The 26,418-nt window shown below is 46.6% G+C and overlaps 7 protein-coding genes across 7 annotated transcripts; 5 read left to right on the plus strand and 2 right to left on the minus strand.

The window, feature by feature from the left end:
* Nucleotides 1-506: 506 nt before the first annotated feature.
* On the minus strand, nt 507-1,344 carry N7473_011044 (BTB/POZ domain-containing protein; the record flags this gene model as incomplete). The annotated part of the gene is made up of 2 exons (XM_057156983.1): nt 507-1,224; nt 1,283-1,344. The coding sequence occupies 2 exons, from the start codon at nt 1,342-1,344 to the stop codon at nt 507-509; spliced, it is 780 nt and encodes a 259-aa protein (XP_057004277.1).
* An 8,034-nt stretch (nt 1,345-9,378) lies between these two features.
* On the plus strand, nt 9,379-10,254 carry N7473_011045 (ankyrin repeat domain-containing protein; the record flags this gene model as incomplete). Its single annotated transcript, XM_057156984.1, has 1 exon — nt 9,379-10,254. The coding sequence occupies one exon, from the start codon at nt 9,379-9,381 to the stop codon at nt 10,252-10,254; it is 876 nt and encodes a 291-aa protein (XP_057004278.1).
* A 2,912-nt stretch (nt 10,255-13,166) lies between these two features.
* On the minus strand, nt 13,167-13,704 carry N7473_011046 (uncharacterized protein; the record flags this gene model as incomplete). Its single annotated transcript, XM_057156985.1, has 2 exons — nt 13,167-13,310; nt 13,366-13,704. The coding sequence occupies 2 exons, from the start codon at nt 13,702-13,704 to the stop codon at nt 13,167-13,169; spliced, it is 483 nt and encodes a 160-aa protein (XP_057004279.1).
* A 6,519-nt stretch (nt 13,705-20,223) lies between these two features.
* N7473_011047 (Kelch repeat-containing protein) lies at nt 20,224-22,112 on the plus strand (the record flags this gene model as incomplete). The annotated part of the gene is made up of 8 exons (XM_057156986.1): nt 20,224-20,248; nt 20,310-20,364; nt 20,413-20,453; nt 20,514-20,679; nt 20,737-21,205; nt 21,262-21,323; nt 21,384-21,803; nt 21,896-22,112. The coding sequence occupies 8 exons, from the start codon at nt 20,224-20,226 to the stop codon at nt 22,110-22,112; spliced, it is 1,455 nt and encodes a 484-aa protein (XP_057004280.1).
* Nucleotides 22,113-22,312: 200 nt separating this feature from the next.
* Nucleotides 22,313-22,534, plus strand: N7473_011048 (uncharacterized protein; the record flags this gene model as incomplete). Its single annotated transcript, XM_057156987.1, has 1 exon — nt 22,313-22,534. The coding sequence occupies one exon, from the start codon at nt 22,313-22,315 to the stop codon at nt 22,532-22,534; it is 222 nt and encodes a 73-aa protein (XP_057004281.1).
* A 475-nt stretch (nt 22,535-23,009) lies between these two features.
* On the plus strand, nt 23,010-23,918 carry N7473_011049 (SET domain-containing protein; the record flags this gene model as incomplete). Its single annotated transcript, XM_057156988.1, has 1 exon — nt 23,010-23,918. The coding sequence occupies one exon, from the start codon at nt 23,010-23,012 to the stop codon at nt 23,916-23,918; it is 909 nt and encodes a 302-aa protein (XP_057004282.1).
* A 490-nt stretch (nt 23,919-24,408) lies between these two features.
* On the plus strand, nt 24,409-25,752 carry N7473_011050 (uncharacterized protein; the record flags this gene model as incomplete). Its single annotated transcript, XM_057156989.1, has 3 exons — nt 24,409-24,688; nt 24,747-25,425; nt 25,479-25,752. The coding sequence occupies 3 exons, from the start codon at nt 24,409-24,411 to the stop codon at nt 25,750-25,752; spliced, it is 1,233 nt and encodes a 410-aa protein (XP_057004283.1).
* Between the last annotated feature and the right edge of the window lie 666 nt (nt 25,753-26,418).

A 26,418-nucleotide genomic window follows, 5' to 3' on the forward strand; every position in this document is an offset into this window, starting at 1 on the left:
ATCACTGCAGATGATTATGTAAAGACGCTGTTTACGAATGTCGGACAATTTCCTCAGGGCAATTCCTCTGCGCAAGCCTTTTTCTTCCTTTAGTCTTGTCGTAGTTGCGCTCTCACTGTTCTGTGAGAAGACCAACTTAACTTACAGGGCCGACCGTTGGTTGGAACTGCCATAGTGGTCAAGACGAGTCATTCGTCTTCCTTGCTGATATTGACCAAGCAGGTGGAGCTGCTGCACCTAGAGTACTATACATTTGTTGGTCCCACTTCTTAAAGAACACATTTACATCAGTACTCAGGTGCAAATTTCGTGTCTTTGTAGAGTCTCTCAATCGGTTGAGCCAGTAAAATTGTCTTTCTATCATAAAATAATTCACAAATGATTGGGTCAAAAATTTTCGCACATCCATGCTTTACCCTCTGGCGAGGATGAATGCATTCTGCTTTCCAACAAGGACAACGTGTACTGCACGAAATTCATCTAATTATCACTATGGCGACGTAACATTAACTTGTCATTCCATTATCAGCAGTGCCCCATTGTATTGATTTCCGTGTATTGAGTTCCACTCTGACTCCACTGATAGGATCCTCAAAAGCCACATTGCTATTGGATATAAGGCCACCGAGGGCCATGCTCACTTCTGCGAGCAAGTCAGCCCCAAAGGAGGGATAAAGTTGGGTCTCCTCAAAGAATTTGTAATCTTGTTGCCGAAGATATCCCTCCACCGACGCTTTAGCGAGGACATGACGAACAGGGTGTTTTGGTGGTAGCGTGCATGCGGAAGCAATGTGTTGGGAAGTTATATAGTGGGTATTGGTATCTGCGTGCCGCCAATAAGGATCAGACTCGGGGCTTGGGTTACTGAGAACAACCTTTTGGATATACTCGGCCATGGGCGCTGCTAACCCACTGATACGACACATATCGGCCAGCCTTGCTAGCTCTATTGCTGCGGAGATCTGCTCTGTAGGGTCATCCACGGCGAAAACTACCGCACGGAGGTACAACCACTGAATCAGAGCCTCTAAGCTCTGATCTGAAACGACGCCTTCAACTTTTTGGAGAGTGAACACACTGTGTTGGGTCTCTAGAATTGGCCCCTCAAGCAGTGCTGAGAAGTACGGCGACATGGTACAGAGAAGACTTTTAGACACCGTATATTCTCGGTCACTGGACGCCACTTGCAATCTGACATAGGGACCACAGTAGAGTGGAAGAACGCTGAGGAACTGATGTTAGAATGATAGCCTTTGAACCCTTAGAAGTGAACCAGACGTACTTTGCAACAAACTCACTCGCACAGCACACCTCTGTCATCGTGGTCAGATTGGAGTCTTCCATTGTGCCAACACCCTGTGGGACGATTGATGTCGATAGACACAAGATCCTTAGATGTATTTATTGTCGCCATGGACGTCTAATGTTCCAAGAGTGTGATATTCCTGGATTGCCCCGCTAATCCTTAAATGACCCAGAGAGTTACTAAATAAAGATGAGTGCAAGGCAAATACCACCAGGGTGAGTTCGTTTTGGTAGCCGTCCCTGCGACGAGCCTCCCGTTCTTCTTGCTAAAAATAATGCCGACAGCATGGAAGACTAGTTTGTTTTTTCTGTTATATGTGCGTTTATTTTCATAAGTCTATTTATGGTGTTGGTTGATTTAATCAAATTTCCACTCTTATATGGGCGATCAGAAGTGACAACACATACTTCATCTCTGTAGAATACAAAGTCTGAAATTGGCATGCGGTTCATGGCCGGTGTGTGGTTTCGACTATCAGATAGGTATGTTGATAGAAGGCGCTCCGTGAGGTTCATGCTCTTACGTCTCAGTTGGTCGCGACACGCAACCTCTCCAATGATAGACTCATTTGATCTGGAGCCTCACGAGCAGGGCAATTTGATGCAACCCCCTCCTTATACGAGTTTGCAAACAAAGCCGAGAGAGGACTTGCGATGTATGAATTGTGGTAAACGTCGTTCTCGGTCGTACTGCCGATGGCATGAGTTAGAACCGATCAAGTATCCACGGTACGGGATTTGTTCACGATCACATTGTATCCCAACAAGACTGTCATCTGTGCAGTCCCCGTACGAGCTCTCGGCAGCAAGATCCCCTATTATTTCGATTCAATCAACCCTGGGCTTCAACAGAGATCAAACAACTTGAGCTTACCTTGGACTTTAGCGGAATCGTTGACTTCAGTGTTACATCGAAAATAATTACGTTATCCCTTCCCAACCCCTCCCTCATCCCCAGCTGGTTGCCAGCAATTTGTGATTTTGTTGTTGTTATTGAGTTGTACAGTAGTGATCATGAATTAAAGAGCCAGGAACAATCGACAGGTTGTTGGGTCTGATGGTCAACTCGATCCTCTCACCCATTGGCCACTCGATCAAGTGCCATAGCTCCCAATCGATTAGTCTTGTCAAGGCGATATAACGCACTTGGAAACATACCTCATGCTCTCCTAGATGGTCCACATACTTAAATTTGATATACATTCAAAGGCTTGGATTTGATTGAACTTGGCTGTGAGACTTCTGGTACCTTCTTGGCCTTTCTTGTCTTTGAGGAATAGTGCAGTACTAGGAAAGTTTTGAAAACACTGAGCTTTTCAACCGGTAGACGGGGCGTGGGAATATGAACGTAGTCTAGAGAATCTTAATCCTTCCCTGTTAGACAAGGGGTTTAACTTACCCGTCGGAAAAGCATGCTCTGCTTTCGATACTTTCTTTTGGCTCACCCAGAAATGTTGGAAAAGCTCGAATTACCGATTCCAATCGGAGGGTCTTGCTTTCTGTATAAGGGGCAATCAACTGCGACTCCCGGGTGGCTCTAGTTCGAGTCATGAATTGCCCCTTAGACGAGAAGCACAAGAAGATGTCGAAGGGCCTTCAAATAGCTCACCCAGACATCGGGATTTCTCACCTCTTGCGATTTCCAGTAATTGAACCCCTGTCTCTGATCGAAAAACTTCATTTCCTCAAAGGCTATCGTCCCACCTATGGGGCGAGTCGAGTCTGTGCTCAACGTCTAACTTCGAGCGTCCTATCTGACAGCCGCCAGTCTATCATGGCCTGCCCAAAAAAGCTGCATCTCTAGTACTACGCCCCAAAGCTTGAGGCATTGATACGTAGAATTAAAAAGAGGCCAACGCGGAATATGCTCAACATCTATATCTAAGGGGATATTTCTCTTGACCTGCACTCCATGGAAGCAGCCACGAAAAATACGACGAAATGGGCCGACGGTCCACGGTCAGCACAGAGGGGCAAGAAGTAAAGGATCGCGGAACACGGAATCCAGGTAATTGGAAGAGATTCCGAACGCTGCATTCATCACCCTCTACTGTTGCCCGAGCTTCAATATCTGTAGTCAATTTTCCAGCGCGAAAAATAACACATTGTGCGTTGAAGTCGTCCTTTGCATCGACATCCACCCTCCAAATCGTATTAACAGCCTCATTACCCCCTCGTGGCCATTCATGGCAGCGCAAGACAACGGTGTTCTGCCGACACTATCGATCACGTTAACAACTGCCCTTTCTGAAACACATTTTTGAGAGTCGCCTCGCTCTCCTGTAGGGCTGCCCATAACAGAGCCGAACTTCCCGACCTCAGCAAATTGCGTCGATATCAGTACGGATTTAGTAGAGAATAAGTAGAGTAGTTGGCTTTAGCCAGTGAGTTTATATTTTTCTCGACACTCAAGCAATCTGCAAGGAGGAGTAATTCGCAAGGCACACTGAGCAGAGACATTTTCTTGATTTGTCTCGAGGCTTTGGAAACACTCTTCTTTGCTATCAGAATTGTAGAATCCGAGCAGCTAGCAAGAGGTTGTCAGCTCGACTCCCATTAGCAGTTCCGTATTATTCGGATCATTATGTACATTGTTTGTGTGGGCCACGTATCAGGCTTTAATCATGTCGATGATAAATATTGAATCAAAAACGTAAAACCAGATTATCATTCCCAAATATAACACAACGTATTAATCATCGCGGTAATTTTTAATTGATTATGGCCTATATTATGTCATTCATCATAGTTTTGTCTTAAGATGGTGTCAGAAATGAATAATAACCATATATACTCAGAATTGAAAAAAAGGACGCGATAATGGCTATTGTGGTGTCCCTTCTCCTGGTTGTAAGGTTGAAAGCGCATTGTTGATCTTGATGTCAGGTACCTAATTGTGTCGGCATTGCTAGCCGCATTCACCTTTCTCTATTTCTGGTACATACCAGCCACTATATCGAGCTCAGCACAGTGAGCTCCGTGTCAGGAATTTTCATCCGCCATGGATGGTATCGGGGAGGTGGGACGTTTTGCCTTCGTTCTTGTCACTCGTACGGAAGATTTTGGTCCAAGCGCCACCAGCCAACGTTTAGTTCTAGGTTCTCGTTCCTTCCATCTAAAATGCCGCTGGGACTTCGCTCATAGGAATAGAATGAAACACGCCATCCAACCCTAGTTAAAATAACTCTTATTTGCTTGGCTGTAGAGCACTGGATGCTGGGGCTCAATTGAATACCGCGATATGCAGGGCCCGTCCCATTGCAGAGCCATCTCGCTTTAATCAAAAAATTCATTCCATCATCTATAGAAAGGAGAGCGATGCTAGTCTAGACCCCTTAGATTAACCTTGACCACTTGCGCCACGGCAAGTTCGTGCCAAGAAAGATTGGCAGTCAATGAGACCCGGAAACGTGCCTAAGGTTGTGCAGATCAGTTTTCCTTTTGAACTGAGGTTCTAAATCAATACATTTGCCAACGAAAGGGCGCTAATGGGATTATGAACGAGTACATGTAAATTCCTAATTTAGATGGGCACAGAGACCCATTCCCGACTACAATGGTCAGAAAAGGGTGTGAACTCGTTCTATTTTTAGGTTCTCCAACGACCATTAAAGAAGCTCATGAAAATACCGCCTCAAGCTCCAGAGGCCTTTTATGCGGCAACATGACATTGTGGAAGATCCTCTTTCGGGGGACTCCTATTCGTGTTTGGTCACCACACGCAAGAGGCTCAAAGCACTCTCGGAAAAGTTCTAAACGTCGCGCATTCAGAAATCGAAACCTTTCTAGTCTTAGTGGTCGTGTCACTGCCAGTTTTCCGACCAATGAAGGTACAGCATCCAGCTGAGCAAATTGCTTCCTCTATCGTCTCATTGCTGTGGGCACTGTCTTCTGTTTTGCAATCCCCTTCCCAAAAGTCATCTTCAACTGATAAGGCAGGCAAATCACAATGCTAGTGGATCTGATGGCCGCCAGCATGTCTTCCCCAAAGCTGGAGCTATCGCCATGATACGCCCCTTTCTTGAAGGGCCTGCTGGCTTGCTTTCCGCGTTGTATGATCGATGCTACGCTGTTGCTTGAACGATATTTGCTCGAAATACCAGAAATTGCGAAAACCTATTATCAAACAAAAGCCCCTCTTTATTTTAGCCGGCTATCTACTGATCAGGTCTACTGAGAACTATTCGCTACATATGCGTATGATTACTTCACCCCATTCCTCCTATACCAGATTTTGACACTAATTGTACAGTCCAAGACCAGAGCAGTATGATACGGCCCGAGTGCCGTATGATAACGTAATTCACAAGCGAACTGCTCACACTGGCGAGCCACACCCAAACAACCATATGTACTAAACGCGATAAATTACAAATTCATATTCCCGTAGCCATAATTGATATGAAAATGATACCAGCTTATACAATGATTGAAGTACATGGGAAGATTACTTTAGGTATGGATGACAATATATATTCTATGTGTCCAATGGAAATTCTACGCAGTACTTAATATTAAAGTGTCGGAATTTTATTCCCAAGTGACTTCAAAAAGCAATGGTGGTTGAATTTACAGAGGAAATTAAGTATGGTCTTTTGGTGTGAGTGGTCAACCCCTGGATTACGTTACCACCTATCTTATTTCACGCGTCATGTTCCCGACTGTTTGAGGTAGTACTGCCTGTTGAGAGGGGCAGTACATTGACTACAGGGCTGAACTGCTGCTCCAGGAAGTTCAGGAATGTGCTGACGGAAAAACCGGCTTCATTTTGGCAGAAAGCGTACTTGATTGGACAGGGTAAATAAAAGCGACACCATTGCGCGGTGGCCATGATGCGCCGCTTCCAACACAGCAGGCTGAAGCCATATTTTGTCATTGAAATGACATTTACATCAGTTCTATTACTGAGGAGCTTCGCCACTGATGTGTGCCCATAGTAAGCTATTAGGACAGAGGACCTTTGCGTTTTGAGTTATTCAGGCCAGTGTACACTTCTTTTACCCACATCAGTACTACCGTACCTTGTAGCTAGATGTAGGGACTTTTGGTGTAAAGTCTCCACCACTTTGCTTTGGCTATATGTGGACGCTAGTGATATCGGTGTACGACTAAGCTTGATTTGGCATTGAGGTCTGCTCAGAACTCTCTTCATAGTCGCCGGTTCTGCACCATATTCCGCCGAATGCAATATTCCAGAGCTAGTTGTCCTCGAATATTGTAAAGGGTGCGTTAACGGCCAAGAGAGTCATAATTATCCTTGTCGATTAAGCTAAAGGAGAGCATGTCTTGGTAATAGGCTAGAATTATTAACCAAAAGCTCGACAGGCAGTGATTTCAACATCGCCATGCCTGCAAAGCATAGAGATGCATTATATTCTTCCCCTTTAGTGGGAAGAGCCGAACCAAATGAAGTTGAAGTGGGTATTCGTGCGTTAAACAGGTCCCAGGACTCAAGAAAATTGCATGCCAGACGAGCATTCAAGGTCAGCACTGTGCCTTTCATCCCTGAATTATAAACGAGTAAATGGCTCTTGGGCTGGATAATCGCTTCTAAGAACTGTGAAAAGCGTTCTTAGTCGTCGATCATGTGCCACAAGTAGGATACCAGCTGCCACGAAGCATACTGCCTGACCTGCCGCCAGAATCAGCGCTGTCACCATTATGAAAAGATCAGCAACTAGTGAGAGCCTAGACAAATTATCACCAGGTCCAATATGGCGAGAAAGCAGATACAGGTCCTGTACCTATCCCCCAGTAGTGACATTCGTGATCTCGCTGCTGCCCACTGGAGAAACACCAAACCCAGGAATCCGTTTGCGACCAGTGCGAAGGAGATCCCTAAACCTATAGTTAATTTGATCGAATTTATTTGTGGTCTCTCGGTTACGTAACGCAAGGGGGAAAAGCAAGAAGCTCCACATTTGCTAAGGGCGAGACGAAGTATGTGACTGCGTGGTACAATACGTACCAACTCAGATACCTTAATACATCAGATAAAAATGGCGACCAGTCAACAAGCACGAGAAACACATACGCGGTTTTGTCTAGCCTAGACGCACGATAATCAGGCACCGTTGGAACAACAGCATTGGTAGACACCAGGTGAGAGCCAATAGGTACTGTATAGCTAGATGGACGCGGTTCCCGCCAATTCGGACACCACAACACCGTAGTAAATGCGATATTTCATCCATCCGAATTCCATGGCGTCACACTGTAGAGATGTATGTCGGCGTCACCAGACGGGAGCGTTTTTTTAGAAATGCAGGCAAATGATAATCTCCTGTATAGCTTAGGTACAGTATACATGCTATTTGTAATGCTTAAAATTGCTACTGTATACTATTAAAAATAGAAAAAAACCAACTTTCTTGTTGATATCGACTGACTGATAAGGATGATATATCTTTATCGGCCCGTGAACTACCTGTGCAGTATTTCACCACGGTTACTCCATTTTCCATGGTATATAAACGTTAGGGAACTGGCGTTCGTTTACCACAAACGGAGATCTTTCTGGTTTCTGGTCATAAAAAATTTACTCATTGTGGAGGTTGTGTGTCGCGACCAACTAAAATGTGAGAAAACGAACATCATAAAGCGCATTCAACCAACGCACCTACCTAAAAGTCGAAACCAGACACCAATCATTGATCGCATGCCAGTTTCAAGGTATTGTATTGTACAGATATAAAGTATATATCGTCCATATAAGAGGGGAATTCTGCCTAAATTGACAGACACCATGAATAGGTTACAGTAGCGACCGCTATTGCCTTCCATATCGGGAAACATAGAGATACTGTTTCAAACCCCAATCATATGATACGCTAAACCTTATATGGCTACTTCCGTGTTTAAACTGGTGACGCGCGCAGTCGCACGCTGTGACCCTGAAACGGAACAAGTACGAAAAATGAATCGTAAATTGAGCGATAACATAGAAGTCGGACGTGTATGGACTTAACAAGGCACGGGAAAGGTACATACGTTTGTCCTATGATCAGCCGATTATACATACCGAGTTGTGAAGCAAAGTACGCCACAGGGTGGTGATTGGACGAGTACGGATGCAAAAATATATGAAAAAACGACTTTTGAAATCGTGGTGCAGTATTGATCACTACAAAGCCGAAGCTACACTAGCCATATGCTAAAAACAGTAATAATATTATTTTATTGCCTTCCAAAAAACAAGGAAAAACATACAACAGCCAGGATTCGCATGTGGTCACCCACCATACTACTAACAGGCCGGCGTGTGGCTTAAGTACGGCTGAGCGGACGGGAAGCCCTGTTCTCCACACCCTATGGTCGTATGTGCTGGATTTATAGTCGTAGGGAATTATACTTAAAATTTCCTTATGAGGTAATAGTAGAAGATATCAGGACTACGCTACGGCTGTATAGCGATAGCGTGCATAAAGTTACGGAAGACAGCAGATGAAGCCGATAGGATCTTTCAATTCATGAATAGCCTGAACAATCGAATCAAACTATAAAGCTAAGTGGCTACCGAAGTTCCGACAGCGCTTAGTGTACTCTCACAGATCAGTGAAGCGATGAGCGAAGGCCAAGCCACAGAATCCAGCGAATCAGCAACGATAACCTTGCAAGTTAATGTCAATGCCTTAAGAAAGTTTAATTCAGGAAGAGAGTCAGACAACCAAGAACGAGCCAGCATGAGCCAGTCATAGAAGGGAAACGTACCTAGAAGTCCGGAACGAAGCCCTAGAACCCTAACAACTGAGAAGTCGAACAATAGACTCCAGCGAAGCATAACACGTCTTGGCGGCGAAAATTCGCGTGATTTTACGGTATAAACACACCAAAACTTTGCGGGCAACTCGCGCGGGGTACTATAAACCCTTCACTCGTTCCTCGTTTCAGGGCATTTTAAATCTTGTTCCAGGTTTATATTGTACCAATGATGAAAGTATAAAACTGTATAGTCATGTACTGTTACATGTCCAAAAATAATAACCCCAACCACCACAACGTCGTTCACGCTGTCCCTTTTCGAGATGACTCAGATACAACAATCCATATCCATGGTCCGACCTGTTCTCCTCAATGTCGCTAATTTCTCTTCCGGTAGAGCTGGTTCAGCTCATCGCGTCATTCCTCGAGAGAGAAGCCGATATCAAGTCCTTAGCCCAAACTAACAGATTGAACTACGCCTGGCTGAATGCATTCCTCTACCAGCGCAATGTGCAAGTTTCGGAAAGCTCAGCTCCCATCTGGGCGGCTCAATATAGGCAGAAGACCACGGCACACCTCAGTCTCCGTCACGGAGCCAATATGGCTGCGATGGGCAGCTGGGGTCTGACACCGCTATGCTGGGCAGCGCATAAAGGAGATGTACCGATGGCCGTGCTCTTATTGCAGAATGGGGGAGAGAATATCAATGCAAGAAGCTCAGATTCTCGCCGATGGACTCCGCTGTCGTTCGCGGCCGCTAAAGGGAGTGAAGACATGGTGAGATTGTTACTTGCGGATGAAAGGGTGGATGTGGAGACGAAAGACTCCGCAGGTCTATCACCTTCATTTGTGGCGGCATCTAAAGGACATTTGGCAGTCGTGAAGCTACTGCTTGAGACTGGCCAGGTGAATGCGAACTCAGAAGGTCCGCATAGCCGTACTCTATTCTCCTGGGCGGCCGGAAAGGGTCATGCGGTTGTGGTGGCGATGCTGCTGGCAACTGGCTCTGTTGAGGTCAATTCCCGCGACCGCCAGTTCGGTCGGACAGCACTTGCATGGGCCTCACTTTATAGGCAGGAGACTGTTGTACCGCTACTAGTTGGAACGAAACAGATTGACTTGAACGCCAGAGACTGCACTGACCGCACCCTGTTGCATTTGGCTGCGTGGAAAGGACATGCCGCCGTGGTAGAATTATTGCTTCAGTCCAGCCGCGTCGGTGTCCAGCCGAAAGACTCCAAAGCATAACTCCCCTGTTATTGGCTGCTAAGTGGGGGCACGAATTAGTAGTTGGACTATTACTGGAGATCGGGGAGGCGGATGCGAATACCGGACAACGAGTATGGCCAAACAGCACTACTGTGGGCCCCGAAAGGGGGCCACGAAACCGTCGTGAAACGATTGCTAGACATTGCGCACGTTGATATGGATGCCAAAAAGGACCAGGCCCGGACGGCATTGACCATTGCGATTGAGAATGACATACGGCTATAGCCCAGCTACTTCAGTAGACAATCCAGTGACAATAATATAATGGGCATCACGGACAACTACAGTCAAAAGGAAAGATGGATGATTTTATTTACGCTGACCTCTTGCTAAGTTGAGACCCTAGACTGAGGTTCAAGTGTAATGATCATTCTCTAACTATAGCTATTTGTAAGTCATAGTAGCTGTCTTCTGCTTAAAGTGGTGGTGGCAGCCCAATAGGCCGTTGATGTTATGGGGCGCACGAAGGACCAGGAGAAGGCTCACAGGGAGTTACTGTGACTCATCCGTGGCACGATACGGGGCAAGGCTAGGGGGGTACAAGGTTGCGGGGTGTGCTACCTAAGTTACCAGGGGCGGGGGAATACTGTCAATATTCTTCCCATGGGTCGACCATCCGGGGTTAATCGGTATCGTCACCGAAAGAGCTATGGGTCATCGCAAATTATCGCTGGGGGAGGGGTAGCCTAGAGCTGTAAGCGGTTATCCAGGAATGCCTGACGCCCAATAAAGACCCGAAGCCGCCACATGACGATAAGTGATGGTGATCACGAAACAAACCTTACTGTCAAGCCTTGCCTATCAACTTGACCCGACATGGACACCCAGGGCAGCGCCAGACCCTCTGCAGTGAATGCAACTGAGGGATGGAGGGGGAAGTTGACAGATTGCCAACGGTCACTTAGTTTGCTCGATTTGCATGGAGCCAGTCGTCCATGCTTCTGGCCCTCGGGACTTGTATTCATACAGATAGGTACAGTACAATACCAGGTAGAATTACGATGTATATACAAAATCGATAATATACATGAGATCCATATTGGGTTTAGCATATTACGTGATTGGGGTTTTAAACAGTGTCTTTATGTTTCCCGATATGGAAGGAAATAACGGTCGCTACTGTACCTGTAACTTAAAGTATACATACCGTTGGGACCGGAGTAACCATGCTGAAATTCTGCAGAAGCGCTTCTCTCAATGACCAGAAAATATTCATTACTCCTAGCAGTCAGTACCTCAAACGCCTCGGACATTCATCTTGCCATCTACTCTTGACTATTACCTAGCACTATCAAAGTGGAGTCCAATAATCCGAGCTGGGACAACGGCGAAATTTAGCCCTTTGAATCCCATTGAATCGTGATTTTTTGTCATTCATGCGTTATAGAGACCTCATGCTTCTTTCTACTTCACTTTAAAACAGACTACACAGAGAGTAATTTCTCGAGCAATAAATGTCCATATTTACATGAAGATATTTTTAGAAATCAGCGTCCACCGTATTGGTGCTGGTACCAGTTGCAATTTATTTTGTAAAGTATATATTATCATAGCATGTTATCTCCTTATGAGCCATATAATTAACGACAAAAGTACAACTTGCAGTATAGATACTAGAGTGTGAAAATCGTACAACTTTCACACGGCTACTCGTGATATTAAGACAGTATTTATAGTTGTGTATAATTAGAAATGTAATTTCAGAGAAATAGAGGCTCCAGAAGCTATATACTATTTCATGTTCGTAGTAGCAACTTGAATAAATATCTTTATAAATTAATTGAGTTATTACACCGTAAAGAGCACCACGAATTTTCTATTTCGAATAATCTTTTAACCGCAAAATGAATACTAATCTTAGACGGCAACCGCTTATGACTTTAAGTATTTGTATTTTTATAATTACGTTATGAGTAAAAGTACTCTCGTAATCTGATCAAATTATAGGCAAAAAAAACCATTGTGCTCTTATAAAGCTCGTATTAGCGCGTTTTAAGTATTCGAAAATTTCTGTTTGCAAAAGCGACAATTCACTAATTTTTACTAAAATAATCGATTTAACGAAGAGATTTTTATCGTTAGGAAAATCCACTGGAAGTTGGGCGACCCTACCCCTACCGGGTTAAACAGATTTCATTTCCATCAGCCCAGGCTCGACGCAGAACACTATGAGTGAAAGATTTCGTACAGTGATTGCGAACTACCGGGAATGGAAGGTTTGTCAAGCTCTTTAAGAGAAAGTCTTTTCAAGAGGAAAGACGCCGTTGGATTGGTCACCTGGTCACCCACTACAACGAGCTTGAAAGGGGAAGTTGGTTATAGCTTTCAGGAAACGCGAATCAAGCTCTACCAAACAAAGGACATGTTCCACTGACGTCAAGTCCCCAAAGTTCCTCAAACGGCTTATTCTCCTTCCGTCCTTTGAAACGTCCGCCTCTGTATATTGATTTCCGGCTGCCTGAATATTCCAGATGAGGTTCCTGACTTCTGCAGTTTGGAAAGTGATCAAAATCCCCTTACTTTACTTGTTGACCGATTCAGCTCTCCCCTGGAGTAGAGCTTGGTAAAGGACGGTTGGCTCGATGATTATTCTGTTCAGCTGGGTAGCACGATACTGATCCTTGCACGCTAGCCTTTTCTATCGAACAGGAAAAATGTGAAATTAGACTGAATAGAGTAATATATAGGTTGTTGAACACAGTGAAGCGCAACAGTCTTCTATAAACAACGATAACGCTTTTACCGCGAACGGTGTCACGATGAACTTCATAACAATGACTTAATAGTGTTCGCAATACTTATTTACACGAAATGTGACGGCGATTTCCCCATCTCCCTGGGAAATTTGCATCCACGATTCCCTTTCGGTGTTTGCACCTTGATGTGAGAGTTCAACTCATCTCCTGGTTGGCCATAAAGTGATTGTTACTACCAGCAGGGCTTGGATTCGGAAATTGATGTCGGAGAATTTCGGTGAAATAGTAGACAACGTTCGCTCTGCCGTCGATTGTCGCCATATTTTGTATAAAACGAGCCTTTTTACGGGTCAGAATCTCTGCAGTGAACTTTTCCAAAGGGATAGTCACTTACATAAAAGAACTGTGCAAAGGCCTGATAGAATACGTTCTCGACGCCTGATATGATGGGATCGGACTCCTGCGACGCTGAGGGATATTCAAAATAAGGATCAAACATGTTGTGCAGATTCTGCATGTTTTGAATATTCTGCATGTTCTGCATAGACTGCAATGGGGGGTTTGATGGCCGCCCATCATCCATGGACTGGTCACGGATTGCCTCATGGGGGTATGGCGGTGGAGATGGCTGTTGCTGTGGAGCCTGTGTGTCCATGTCATCAGCCTGCTCGCAATGAGCCTGCCGAGAGCTAGAAGGAGTGCATGGGGCGCCTGCCTGGGGTGTTTCGATCATTATGAGGCTTCAAAGAGAACTGAGGGATATTGCGAAAGAACCAAGAAATGCAGGATTTTAATGCTCTTTATAGTGACTACCTGAAGCCTATACTCCGTTCCGGCAAAAAGCGAACCGCTCTCAATGGCACAGTTGGCTCATTAAACAGGCGCTTTAGCGTACCACCTTGCATTAGCTCCAAGACAGGGATGATGAGTGAAACGGCGCAAGCGACAGACAGACCAGGGCATCATGGCGCCAACTGACTGATGGGCACTAGCGGGCCAAACGTTGATCCAAATGAGTATAGGGACAATCGTTCGCTCTTGGACTAAGCTCTTAGCGCATCGTGGAAGTTCTGGACAAAGGTACAACATATTGGAGGGTATAGCCCCGTGTTTGCCTTGCGGTTGTTATCTTCTGCTGCACGCCATCTTCACCCCGCCATACCTTAAGTTGATAGCACCGAGCAAGGGATTGGAAGCGGAAATCAGCCTGTAGAGGGTGCCAGGGGGTGGTAGGAGAGTAATTGCGTTAAGAAACGTGAACGTGATGCTGTAAACTCAAACATATGAAGCACGACTGGATCTGCGCCGGCGGACCACCTCTGACGTCCAAATGGCCACAGACGGTTGTGGCAATCTTCCGCCGTAAGATACCCACAACGGGCTCCAACATTGGCCGGGGATTCGCGGCAAGAGGAGTTCACGAGACCAGACGGGCCTGCTCAGGAACTGACAAGAACTAATTTGCAGTCCGGACCCGCTCACTTCTTTCTTACATCTTTCTTAGAAAGCATACATCCTGAGACTTGAGCGGGCCGAGTTGCGATGCTGCTTGTTTGCGTTTGCTTAATGTTACTAGCGGCTTCGGACTTAACCTGCGTGATATCATGAAGCTAAACATAAATTGTTCAGGATGAAGCTGGTCTGGGCATATAATATACGCAGCTATAAGCTAACAGTCAATTGTAAAGAACTAATGGCCAGTGAGTAAGAGATCGACCATGCATTTGGAGAGCTGTGCACGGCTACGTTAACGGCCCCGCCGGAGCACTATCATGCGTAGTCGCTAACGTCTCACTAGCTCTGATTGGGGCGCCGTCGGTCTAGCTAGCAAGCTGGGATCAAGATGGTAGAGTAGCGAATTTGGCAGAGTGGTGGATTGCTTTGCACTCGTTTGGGCACCACTTCACCGGAGCTCCGTCAGATAATACCTGGCCAGTTTCCCCTATCTCTTGTCTGTATATATAAGGCAAGCAGAATCCGTCAAATTGTATGAAAAATAGCATACCCTAGAATGTGTACGGAACTATAGTCCAGCGATGCCGATCGGATGTAGGGTGGGCCGCCTAGGTGGAAACAGGGCGGACAATGCTCTTCTTCTCCCCTCCCCCTCCTAACCCCCGGCCCCCCAGCCCGGTGCTCAACTGGGACGAATCCACCTGGTGATGCGATGTAACAGCAAAGCAAATGAAAAGGAAGCCGTCAGCGGGGCTGAATGTCCTTGGAGGGCCCCTTCTCTAGCACCTCCATACAGAGGGTGGGTGATAGCTTGCGAGGATACTAAGGTTCAGGGCCATCCCGCTACCCCTTTCGGGCCGGACTTGAAATGCTACGACTAGGCGTTACGGGGGTGGACCGTATTTCGACGCAAGACAGATCCCCCCCCCCCCCCCCCCCCCAACCCCACCATCGTGATATGTACGGAGTACTTTATGGCAAATGGCGGCCCGTGCTTGATCCTTTTTCCCCTCCTAGTATCAGCGAGAACTGGACCGGCCGTAGATCCTCGCAGATCGCCAATGTACGTACATCAAGCAAGCTAAAACACAAGCCTCTAGAAAAGGTCGACGCCAAATTGTCAGAGCTGCAGCGCTTGAATGATCCACCCCCGTTTCGCAAACAATGCAAGATCGTAGCTGACTAATAGCTGGAATCTACGATTACTCGTAGAGGGCAGACGAACCGAGGCCAAGCCCGAGAACATCCTCGCAATTAGATATGGCTCCTAGGATTCTTGGATCGGCGCGAAGGAGCTTGGGGCTCCTCCCTTTCAGGAACGACACGAACCTATATTAGTATACCAAGTGGGGCCATTTGCGGAGCCAGGGTGTATGATCGATCGAGTCTAGACTACCGTCTTGATCTCGAGATCAACGGCTTTACCAGAGGCGCCTCTTGCATTGCTGCTCCTCTTTTTTTAAATCAGGCTTTATGATGAGCAGGTGAGATGTATGTTTTCAATCCAGTAGTTCATTAAAGTCCCACTCCGTGTTCCGTTTGTATTTGTGGCGATATTCTCTTCTTATTGTCAAAGGATGACCCGGGAAACTTGGAATGGAGGTGGGACCATAACCACCGCGCTAGTCGGCTTGCGGCTACGGTCTCTCTTTTCTCTTTCCCCTGATTCGCTCTTGTGATTAATTGAAAAAAGAAGAAGCGAGAAAAACGGACACTCATTTCATTGGCCAGTAATGCAATAAGTAAAATTAGGATCGTCGCGGGAGCTGGATTTTATTTGCGGCTTACGCCTCTAGGAATATTAATATTCCTACTACCGAGAGGTTTGACGTACGAAATGTCAAGGGAATAATACCAAATCCCGTCGCAATTGGCCTTAACCCATGACATTTTACGTTCGGAGAAAAGCCGAGTGGATGCGATTTCTCCTGCATCGCCGCCACTAACGTCTTGAAGGGCGTGGGTGTACGGAGTACTAGTCTCACCATGGTAGATCGAACGTTACGGCATATTTCCAGGTGAACCGTCTTTTTAACTGGCTTGTCATCAATGGTTTGCCCAACGCCTGTTTATGACCTACCTCATCGCCTCGTCTCCCAAAAAGGTCATTCCTGATTCAGCACAGTGGATTTCATGATGGCATGCCTGTCGACGCGGATTTGCCAGAAATGATCGTCGTCTAGGACAGTATACTTTTGACGCTCGCCTACAGTCTGCGCGTCAATTAGGAAGGCATACGGAGTAGTTGGGGCGATCCAAAAATGGACCCGCCTATGTGTACCTTCCACTTTGAGACTTGGTGGCTTGGAGACTCCGGAGCGGGCGAAAATGATTTTCGCATGAATTATTACACCCATTATTACACCAATAGGGAGAGGCCGCGAGAAAAAGAGAGAGGAAAGGAAGAGAGGGAGAGTCCAGTTTTCTTCCGGAGATACAGCTGTTTCTATCTTACCTAACCTTACCTTCCTTCTCCCCGACCCCACCAACAATTTGAATCCATGACTCAGCAGAGGCTTAGCTAACGTAGTTCACGGTCGTGCGGGCCACCCTAAGATACCATACTAAATGCTGCATTTTGATTCCGTTATATTTCAACCCCCAAATGTTTAGTTTGGCTCATCTTATAGGATATACTTTAATATCCCTATAGGAATAATATATATATAAGTTCATAAGCTCTTTAGGGGTATATCGCTACTTTACCATAAAATACAGCGTATTTTTGATGTTTTAGATTCGAATATATATACCTCTCTTAGTCCTTAGTTCTATCTTTTTCTACCGCATGGGTAGATTATTCATACTCTTTATTTTGTTCGTACTTAATATTCAGTCTCAAATTCAAACGGTTGTTGAGATATGAAGTTGTAATTTATCGCATGTAGTATGGTGTTTTGGGGTGGCCCGCACGACCGTGTGGCCCGCTCGGCCGTGAACTACGTTAACGTAATTTCTGGCCGATCTGGACACCCCAAAACACCATATTAAATGCCATATTTTTATCCCTCTATCATTCAACCACCAACACATACTTTTGGTTGAAATTTAGGAGGAACGCTTTGCTCAGCATCTGGAACAACATAGTCAGGTCTTAAACCCTTTAGAGAATTATTCCGTCACTTTACCATAAAATACAAGGTAATTGGACATTTAATACGTAAATATATATATCTCTATAACTTCTTATGAATTAATTTTCAATCCTGCTCCAGCTAGCTAGGAATACTATCTAGAATACACTAATTTCATTTATTATCCAAGATACCCACAGTTGTCTAGATACGATGTTGTAATTTATCGCGTTTAATATAGTGTTTTGGGGTGTCTAGCTCGGGCGGGTGTCCAGATCAGCCGGGAATTACGTTAGCTACAGTATGTGCCTTGCATGAACCATCCATAGGCCCTGCAGCTGCTTGAGCCGCGGTCCCCCCTTTGGTGGAGACGCGCTAGATCGACGGGGCCTCGGGGATCGGCTCAATACAGTAGTGTCTATGGCCTTTTTTATCGAGCTTGATAATCTGGCCTATCTACCATATCTGATCTCCTTTAGCTTCAACATAATCTGATATGCTATGGGAGATATACTCCCCAGTCAGATTGTGTGAACCTGCACCGTAGTACCCAAGCCCCATGGTACAAAAGTTGATTGTTCTTCCTAGTTAAGACGTTCTGCAAACAATCGAGTGGTACAGGAGCCAGAAGCTTCGCCCGAAGTCCACATAGCGCACCATGTAGACAGACTCCTTCCTAGTTTGGCTGAGCGCCTTCTTGAAGTCCCACCTTCCGATCGCTTGGCTCCTTCTTTCAGCTAGCTCTACGGAGTATAGTCGGATGAAATACCGCCTAGATTCTGTAAGGTATTTTATAAGGATTCTGCCCGCGCGGGGAGGGGGCGGCAGCGACGAGTAAGATACCACCACCCTTTCTCTTGTCTTTACTAATAGCGACGGAATTTCATTCATTTCAGTTCTGATGTTTTATCAGTCCGCAACAGCCAGATGTTCTTGGACTGGAAATGCGATATGAGTGGAAATAATTATATTCCCCTAACCTAGCTAAATCTTGTTAGCAGGTGCAGAAATGTATGGGGGGCACTTTTCACCTGCCTCCCGTTTTTGTATCCTTTTTGAGTACATATTAACAACGGTCAAGGAGCACCTTCGGGAAAATTTCGGTGGGTAGGTCGAGACGGTCAATGCCTACCTTACCTATCCGGCCAGCTACGGTAAATCTATATTGACCCTGCTTCTCCAAGAGGCCGTTGCTGTTAAAAATGTTATATTCGCTTGTTCGGAATCTCCGTCGGCTGCATTCTTTTTAGCCGAAAAGAGCACTAACTTCGTCAGGACAATTGGGATAGGTGCTATCCACTTTTCCAGTATATAGAATCACCTAATATTTCAGAGGATACTACAATTCTGTACAAAAATACTGTAACGAGGGCCAGCTTAGTCCAGGCCTTCGTGACCATCAGAAATATACCCAGACTGGATCTAGAACAGAAAGCTGATTGCAAGCTTCGCGGCAAAGGTATGTCATGTACTGACTTTTCATGCCCTTGATCTCCGTAGCGGTGGATCCAGCAAAACGCATTGGTGACCGTGCGAGGGAAACGTTGCGGTCGCGTGTGGCGTTCCTGTGAGAAATATGTGGTTTGCGACTGAATTCTCCAAACGACTCTAAATGGACGGTGGGATCGCAAGATGCGTTCTATTAGGGAAGTCAGTTAGACGAGTCCTGTTCAATAAAGTCGTTATGTTAACCGCTTAACGCTGTCTTTTAATCATGGGGTTGTAGCACTCATGGCGTCGCACTACGCTCGGATCAGCAGTATCCTTGTGGAAGAACACGTGATAACGCGTAACATGGGACTTCCAATGACGGCGACTACGCAAAAGGGCGAGAGCCTCGGATAGGCGATAAGTGGCTGAGCGGTATTGGATGGATTCCGTGAATTACGGCTTGCTTTTCCGTCTATTTCACTTTCACCATCCCTGCCTTTTTTTTTTAATAATTGAATCAATCAAGTCCACTTCAGCCCTGCGTATAATGTCCAGCAGACGGTGAGAATATGGGTTGGCGGCTAGTCAAAAGACACTCGGATCTTTTTTTATCGAGAATAGCAAACTCGTCTACGGTATACTCCTCAACTAAACATTCTCCTAGTAATTCTGGCAGCACTGACTATCCGCCCGACCTCCTAGGTGGCCGTCCACCGGTACGTGGGCCGAGCCGCTAAATGGCTACCGCAGACTTTGGACAGAATGGCTACACACTTCTGCTTTCCCCTAATGGACAGTTCCAGAATTTCCATAATTCACGGAATTCGCCACCTTCTTAGTTAAAACCATCTACGCAAGCAATTAGGAATATGGAGGCTAAACCGAACACGTCAAACAGGCTTAATGAGGAGGGCAAACACTGCTGTATATATTACCGATTGTATTGAGAAATCAAAGGGTACGCCAATCTCTCGGGTCAGACCAGTTGAAAGTACTTGGATCAATTGGTTGCGGTAGGAAGAGCTTACTTACAGGCGACGAGGTTATCAGTTCCTTCTGCCTGTGTTGGACGAGTTGGCCGTGGTTCATGTAACATTTCGTTATAGTAACAAACCGCACGTCTAGCTCAATTGTATAAAATGCATTGCTAGATCCATAAAATGCCAACATTTCGCCCGTCCATCCCACCCTCAATGCCGCGTATTCGTCTATCACCATGGCCGGTGGTTCATCTGATTCTTTGTCATTTGCTTGTCGCTGCAGAATCTTGGAAGACCCAGGTTAACATTACAATGTGCAACTGGAACCAATTTTGCGGTACGCCTCGGCTCACTCCGAACCGGGAACTATCCCCTTGCCTAGTACTGATCACCTAAAGCCTTTCAACTCCAGCAAACCATCATCCTGAACGGTGGTTCCTTGTGGTGGCAAAGGTCGGTTGTTACCCCTTCGTCCCTTGTAGCATCACTAACCCAACCCAGTGGGTATTCTGATGGAACTATCGATGTTCCTGAGAGTGATGGTAAGCTCTGGAACGCTGGATGAAAAGACGAGGCCAATCAAAGCTAATCGGCCCATGAAGGAAACGCTGAGGGCACGTTCTTCAGCTTGCCTCTCGCTGACTTGTTCGATGTGAAGACAACCAATCTATCTGGACTTTTCTCCAGGGGACCCAACCCAGTTACCAAACAAGCCAACTTTGAAGGCGGTGCAATGTTTGGCAACAATCAGGAGATCATCCTCTACGGGTTAGTTCGGCAAGGTGTTTCGGTCTTTCAGCGCTTTCGCTAATTCCGCTGCAATAGAGGCCTGACCAGACCAACAGATAGCCAGGCTACCCCTGGGCCCAGGGAACTGCTCGGGCTTCGATATTCCAAGGGCGTGTCCACTGGAAACGAGGTGTATTTCTTCAATTCATCGCTACCAACTGATTTAACGCGATACGTCACAAGTGGCGGACAAGTCTCAGTGCCCAGCGAGAATTTAGCCTTCTACTTTGGGGGTATGCGAGGACAAGGATGGGGTCCCATCACATCAGATGATGCCTCTGCGAACACAACAGCTGACACTCTGATCATGCTTAACCTGACAGCTGTAGGAGACCAGAAGGTTTGGAGAAACTCAACGCTACCCAAATCAATCATGAGTCGAGCTGATGCGCAGCTTATCTGGGTACCAGTTTCTGAGCAAGGGGTTCTAGTAGCCATTGGCGGGGTGAAGACCCCAGAGTATCTCTTTCCGTCCGGTCTTTCTTCGTCCCAGCAAGAACAAGACGTACTATTACCTCTCTTGCCCCGTTGGGGGGATCAGATCTGACTGACCTCGCACAGTCTCAATTCGACTCGAACTTCATGCGAGAAATCGCGTTGTATGACATTGCGCAAGACAGATGGTGTGTTTCATCACCGCTCTATAGAACAAGGCACCAGACAGCTAAAGGGTTGAATGAAAGGTATCTCCAAAACACGACGGGCGACGTGCCACCAAATGGCCATGCCTCTTTTTGTTCTACTCTTGCGTCTTCATCGGATGGGAGTTCTCACAACATTTACATCTACGGTGGCTACAGCGGACAGAATTCGACATCCGCACCATATGATGATGTGTATATTCTCTCTTTACCGTCCTTCGTGTGGATCAAAGCCTACAATGGCACTTCTAGGCACGGCCGTAGTGGTCACCAATGCTTTGGTGTGCTACCTAGTCATATGCTGGTCGTCGGGGGTCTATACAAAGATCCGTCATTCTGCCTCGAGGGTGGAATCCTACAGACATTCAGTCTCAACGATTTAGAGTTCCAGACAACATACTCTCCAGAGTTGGTGGAGGAGTATCGTGTGCCTAACGTTGTGACCAGGCAGATTGGGGGAACGTGAGTCAAGAGCCATTCCAGTGACATATCTATATACATATGATGAAGAAAAAGCAGGCCTTTGGTTCGCTGACATAGGGCAATACTGACAGGGCAAAGGGGAAAGCAACTCAAACAGCACCCGCCTCTTGGGGAGATCCACAGTTGAAATCCCTATTCGGTGCCACTTACACAAAATCAATAGCCACCTGGTATCCATATAGCACGTCCGTTGCCACGACCAGCTCCAGCTCCACGACTACCCCCATTCAGATGCCCAAGAAGCCCACTGGATTGTGCCTGTTACTGTTGGCACAGTTATCCCTGTAGCCGGAATTACCTGCACGATCATCCTATGGGTCTTACTCAAGCGGAAACACCACCTCCGGCCCGGACAGTGTCGATGTAGTCCTGAAAAACGACACTGGGTGCACAAGTTTTGCCCCGGAACTAATCAATATCTCCCCGGTGAGATTGAGGGGAATCCAATAGAGCCAGAGGCAACACGCCCGGTCAGGACTTTAAGCGACATGATCAGCGAGCTACCCGCTCCTTGTCTTCCTTCCCGGAATTCGAATGATTTTTCCATTGCCGCGACGCCAGTTCAGATGTATTGCGATGCCAACTTGTCATATGAGGCGCCAGGTAATGACAAGCTAGTGGAGCTTTCCAGTGAGGCTTACGACTACCCTTCTGACGGAGCGAAGGCCGAGGACTGCGACGGCAAGCGCTCGCCACTGACCCGACAGTAACTACAGTCTGGGAGACATCGTGGAACGATTTTGGATACATGTTCTGCCCGGTGGCATTTTGAGGAAGTGAAAAGAGAATATCGGGTCATGTATGTGATGGCCAGAGTGCTAGAAAGCCACTGTGTAATAATTGTTAGGAAGCCTCATTTGAAGAAGTCGGTTCGTAGGTGAACTGTTTCGAGAATCCACTGTGCGTCATCTTGGCTCTACGGAGTAACAAACACGCTTGATACTCCTCACCCCATAGAACTTTAATGGTTCTCAGTAGATAGAGTCATGCTCTGTTCCACCCAGTGTAGGGCCCACGTTACAAAAGTCTACCCGTGGCACCGGCGAGACTGTCATATTTGGCACGAAGCCCTATTTATTGGGGACTGGTCTGATTGATTGTCCAATTTTGGCACCGAATGCGTCCTTCAATAAAAAGTTGCTCTCGCGTCCGGGACAGTCTACTGGAAGGAATACCCACAGAAAAATGGCCGCGAAAGCCCGCGCTCGCTCTCTACGAGCAACCCGCACTACCTTGACGCAGAGAATGCTGGCCCGAAATGATGACATTGCCATAGAGGTATTAATTGACAGTCTGTTCTTGAAGTGTCCGAGCCCTGATTCTCAAGCCAACGTCGATCAGCCCATTTTGAAAACAACCAAAAGTAGTCTTAAATACTTACCGCTCCGAGGTTTTCCTGCTGCTGATGCCTCGCGTATCATCCGCGATGTTTTGATTGCGAAGGGGAATTTCGCTAAGACTGAACAAGAACTGTTCGGTCTACCCGGCCTTCAAAAATTGACAGAAAGGACTCTTAGTCCCACCGAGAAACAATTGCTGAGGAGACACCTTCGCATATATTTCCGTATGTTTCGGCCACAATGTCCATTCGAAATTAAGTTTATCAATGCGTACGATTACACGCGGTTCGAAGCTGCCGTTTTTGCCCGAAAGCCCATCAAAGCCGGTGAGTTTGTCAAGTACCTCATAGGGACTACTGCCCGCCTGAGTGACAAGGAAGAGGCTTGTCTACGCCAAACAGGGAAGGATTTCAGTATAGTCGAATCGGGCAAGAAATCCGTATCCGTACTACTAGGGCCTGCGCGGTTTGTCAACCATGATTGTAATCCAAACTGTCGTCTGTTCACTGTGAGGTCCGGCAGAATGGTCGTAGAGGCTCTTCGCAATATCGAAAACGGAGAACAGATTACTGTTTTTTATTGTGACGACTATTTTGGTGACGGAAACCTAGATTGTCTTTGCGCAACGTGCCATGGAACCCCTCCCTGGTCTGTTACTACCATCGCGCTGATGACAAATGACCGCACGTCATCGGACGAGGCTGGTTGCCAACGAAGGAAACAAGTTGGAAGCCATCGACGATGCACTAAATGAGCAGACCGAAAAAGTCGCGAGAAAATTGGAACTTCCCAAGACTGAGATGGATTTTCAGGTGAAGCAGGATTACACGCTTGGGCCTTCCGCTATGCTCGTCTACTTGCGCACTTCCTGCGACCGTCAGCGTAGAATTTGACGAAAGTCAGCTTGCTCTATGGAAATCAAACCCACTGGTGTAATCTTGTCCAAAGATTGCCTACATTGTGAAACTCAGTACCAGCGTGAAGTATTGCTCACATAGCGCATCATTCAATGTAAACTCATTACAAATTTTATCTCTATATTTTCGACAGGAAACTGGGCTAGAGCTAAACCATTAGTCGTTGCTTCATACATGATGGATTAACTTACGAGATCTTTACATAAGGTCAAGTGCCGCACGTTCGTGGCCTTTCGCATCAGACAGTTCTCACAACGGATCCTTTAATAGAGATCTCCCGGCAAAGTGGAATTTATAGATGTCTGGAATATCTTAGAGACCGTCACTATGGCTCTCCTGGCGAGGCTCTTCATGGCCTCTTTCCTCCTCTTTGATGGCCCACACGTTTCTGTTGCTGGAGAGGTTGTTACCGTCACATCTACGTCGATAGCTACAGCCTTTTCAGACTGCACATGTGCTTTAACAGTTTCCGATCACTCGACGGAATATAAGGTCTCAACAACCTCTGTGAACGTGGCCCCCCCATTCACAACTGAGCCTACGCGAAGCGCATTTCCAGCAACTTCTGTGAGCTATCCGAACTGGAGCACTACCTCAGAACCGACTCGTACGTCCATCATCGCTCCCGTGTGCCGGCCCATTGATTTTGGCTCATCGTATTCTAGAATTTTCTCTTTCGATTTGCCCGACTCGCATCAAAAACCCGACATATACCGCTCCATTCCCTCAGCCAACTGACTATACGTGGGGCTGTCCGCCACACTACCTCTGCCAGCCGGATAAGAAGACACCGGACGGGGAGTGCAATTTTGAGGCTGGCCCGCCCGCAGACACCTATTATTGCGCACCCGACCAGTGTGTACCAAGCCCGCCACTGCTAACCCCCCAGTTCGGAAAAGCGTCCGACGCAACGGGTGAAGCTGGCTTCTTTGAAGTCTCGCCAGGATATTTTAACTTAAACCCGTACGAATTTGGCTTGGACTATGATATTTTCATCTTCCCAGGACCACCAGGGAATGCAAAGAGAGAATTGTCGGTGCGGATTCCTGGGAAATGCTACGATCCATGCAATGACGCGATGCTAGAAGCGGAGTCTACTGGTAAAACCACTGATCTATGCCCTACGGCCGCGGCATTTATCACTCTTGTTCGAGCATGCCAGTCCTGCGTAGCGTCCTTTGACTTGCCCCGCAACTCCGCTACTGTCCTTCCACAATTTCAGCAATTCTTGTTCTATTGCGACGGTTTACATGACCAAACCGCCTTGACGGCCATCCAGTCCTCGACAAGCATTCTCAAAGCGACCAAATTGACGTCAAACAGCCCCAAATCAACTGCGATTCTGTCCGCGTTGACCACAAGGATGAAACAAATCGAGTCCTCTAAAACAGTGTCAGGAATGGCGGATCCAGCCTCAATTACGACAGTCCCTTCCTCAACAAGAGTGTCGTCCGCCTCTGCGGGACATATTTCTATGGCACACCAATCTTCTATGGCACCGAAGGAGATGGCAACTGCCCGAGCAACTGGGACGCACCAGTCCTCACAGATGTTGCCTATTTCAACGCCGCTGTTGATAAATGGTTCTCCCGTGTTAAGCCCGTGCTGGACTTTGGGCTCTCTTCTTGTAGCTGCCAGATTTTTACTAACATTATGATAACGGAAATGTGAAATGCACCTCTAAGATATGGTGAAGATTGGGATACAATTCTACTGCTCTTCGGGTTGCCGGGACGTAATGACTGAGAGGAGTCACTGAGAGGAGTGCTCGCTCGCTATGGCTTCATCTAGATTTATAAGAGGGGGGCTAGATCGATACTTAGGGCATAGCAAAGTACTTGATTGTCGAGTGACTGAAGCTGATTCAATCCAAGAAATCACACTCGACCCACTAACTTGCCTGCGAAGCCACCCACTCCACACAAGTGCAGTCTTCTACGAGTGACTGGAGCACTTCTCACAGACTCAAAAGTAGTATTAAGAGCTTACTGTCGTATCTTAAATTGCGCATTGTGTTTTGTGTAAATTATTGTCTTGATCACTCGATTGGTTGGAATCGCTGTTAAACCAAGGACGGATTCACTTGCCTGAAAACGATCCTCAAGCACCCGATTCCGCTCGACACTGTGGGTCCTTTTTTTTTTTTTTTTTTTGGGATAGCTTTGGCCCTGAATGAGTCGCGTCGACATCGCATGGTCGTTTCCGAGTCGATGGAGATACGCGTAGAGGGAACGGGCGCCACAGACGGTGCGGCGGTATCAGATGATTTAGGAAGGTATGAAAAGGTGCAGACTTTCCTAATTCTCTTCAATTTTCTGTGCAGTTGTGGATATTCCT

Source organism: Penicillium subrubescens, assembly GCF_028828155.1.
Source record: "Penicillium subrubescens strain IBT 31985 chromosome Unknown utg000008l_segment0_segment0, whole genome shotgun sequence".
Classification (NCBI taxonomy): domain Eukaryota; kingdom Fungi; phylum Ascomycota; class Eurotiomycetes; order Eurotiales; family Aspergillaceae; genus Penicillium; species Penicillium subrubescens.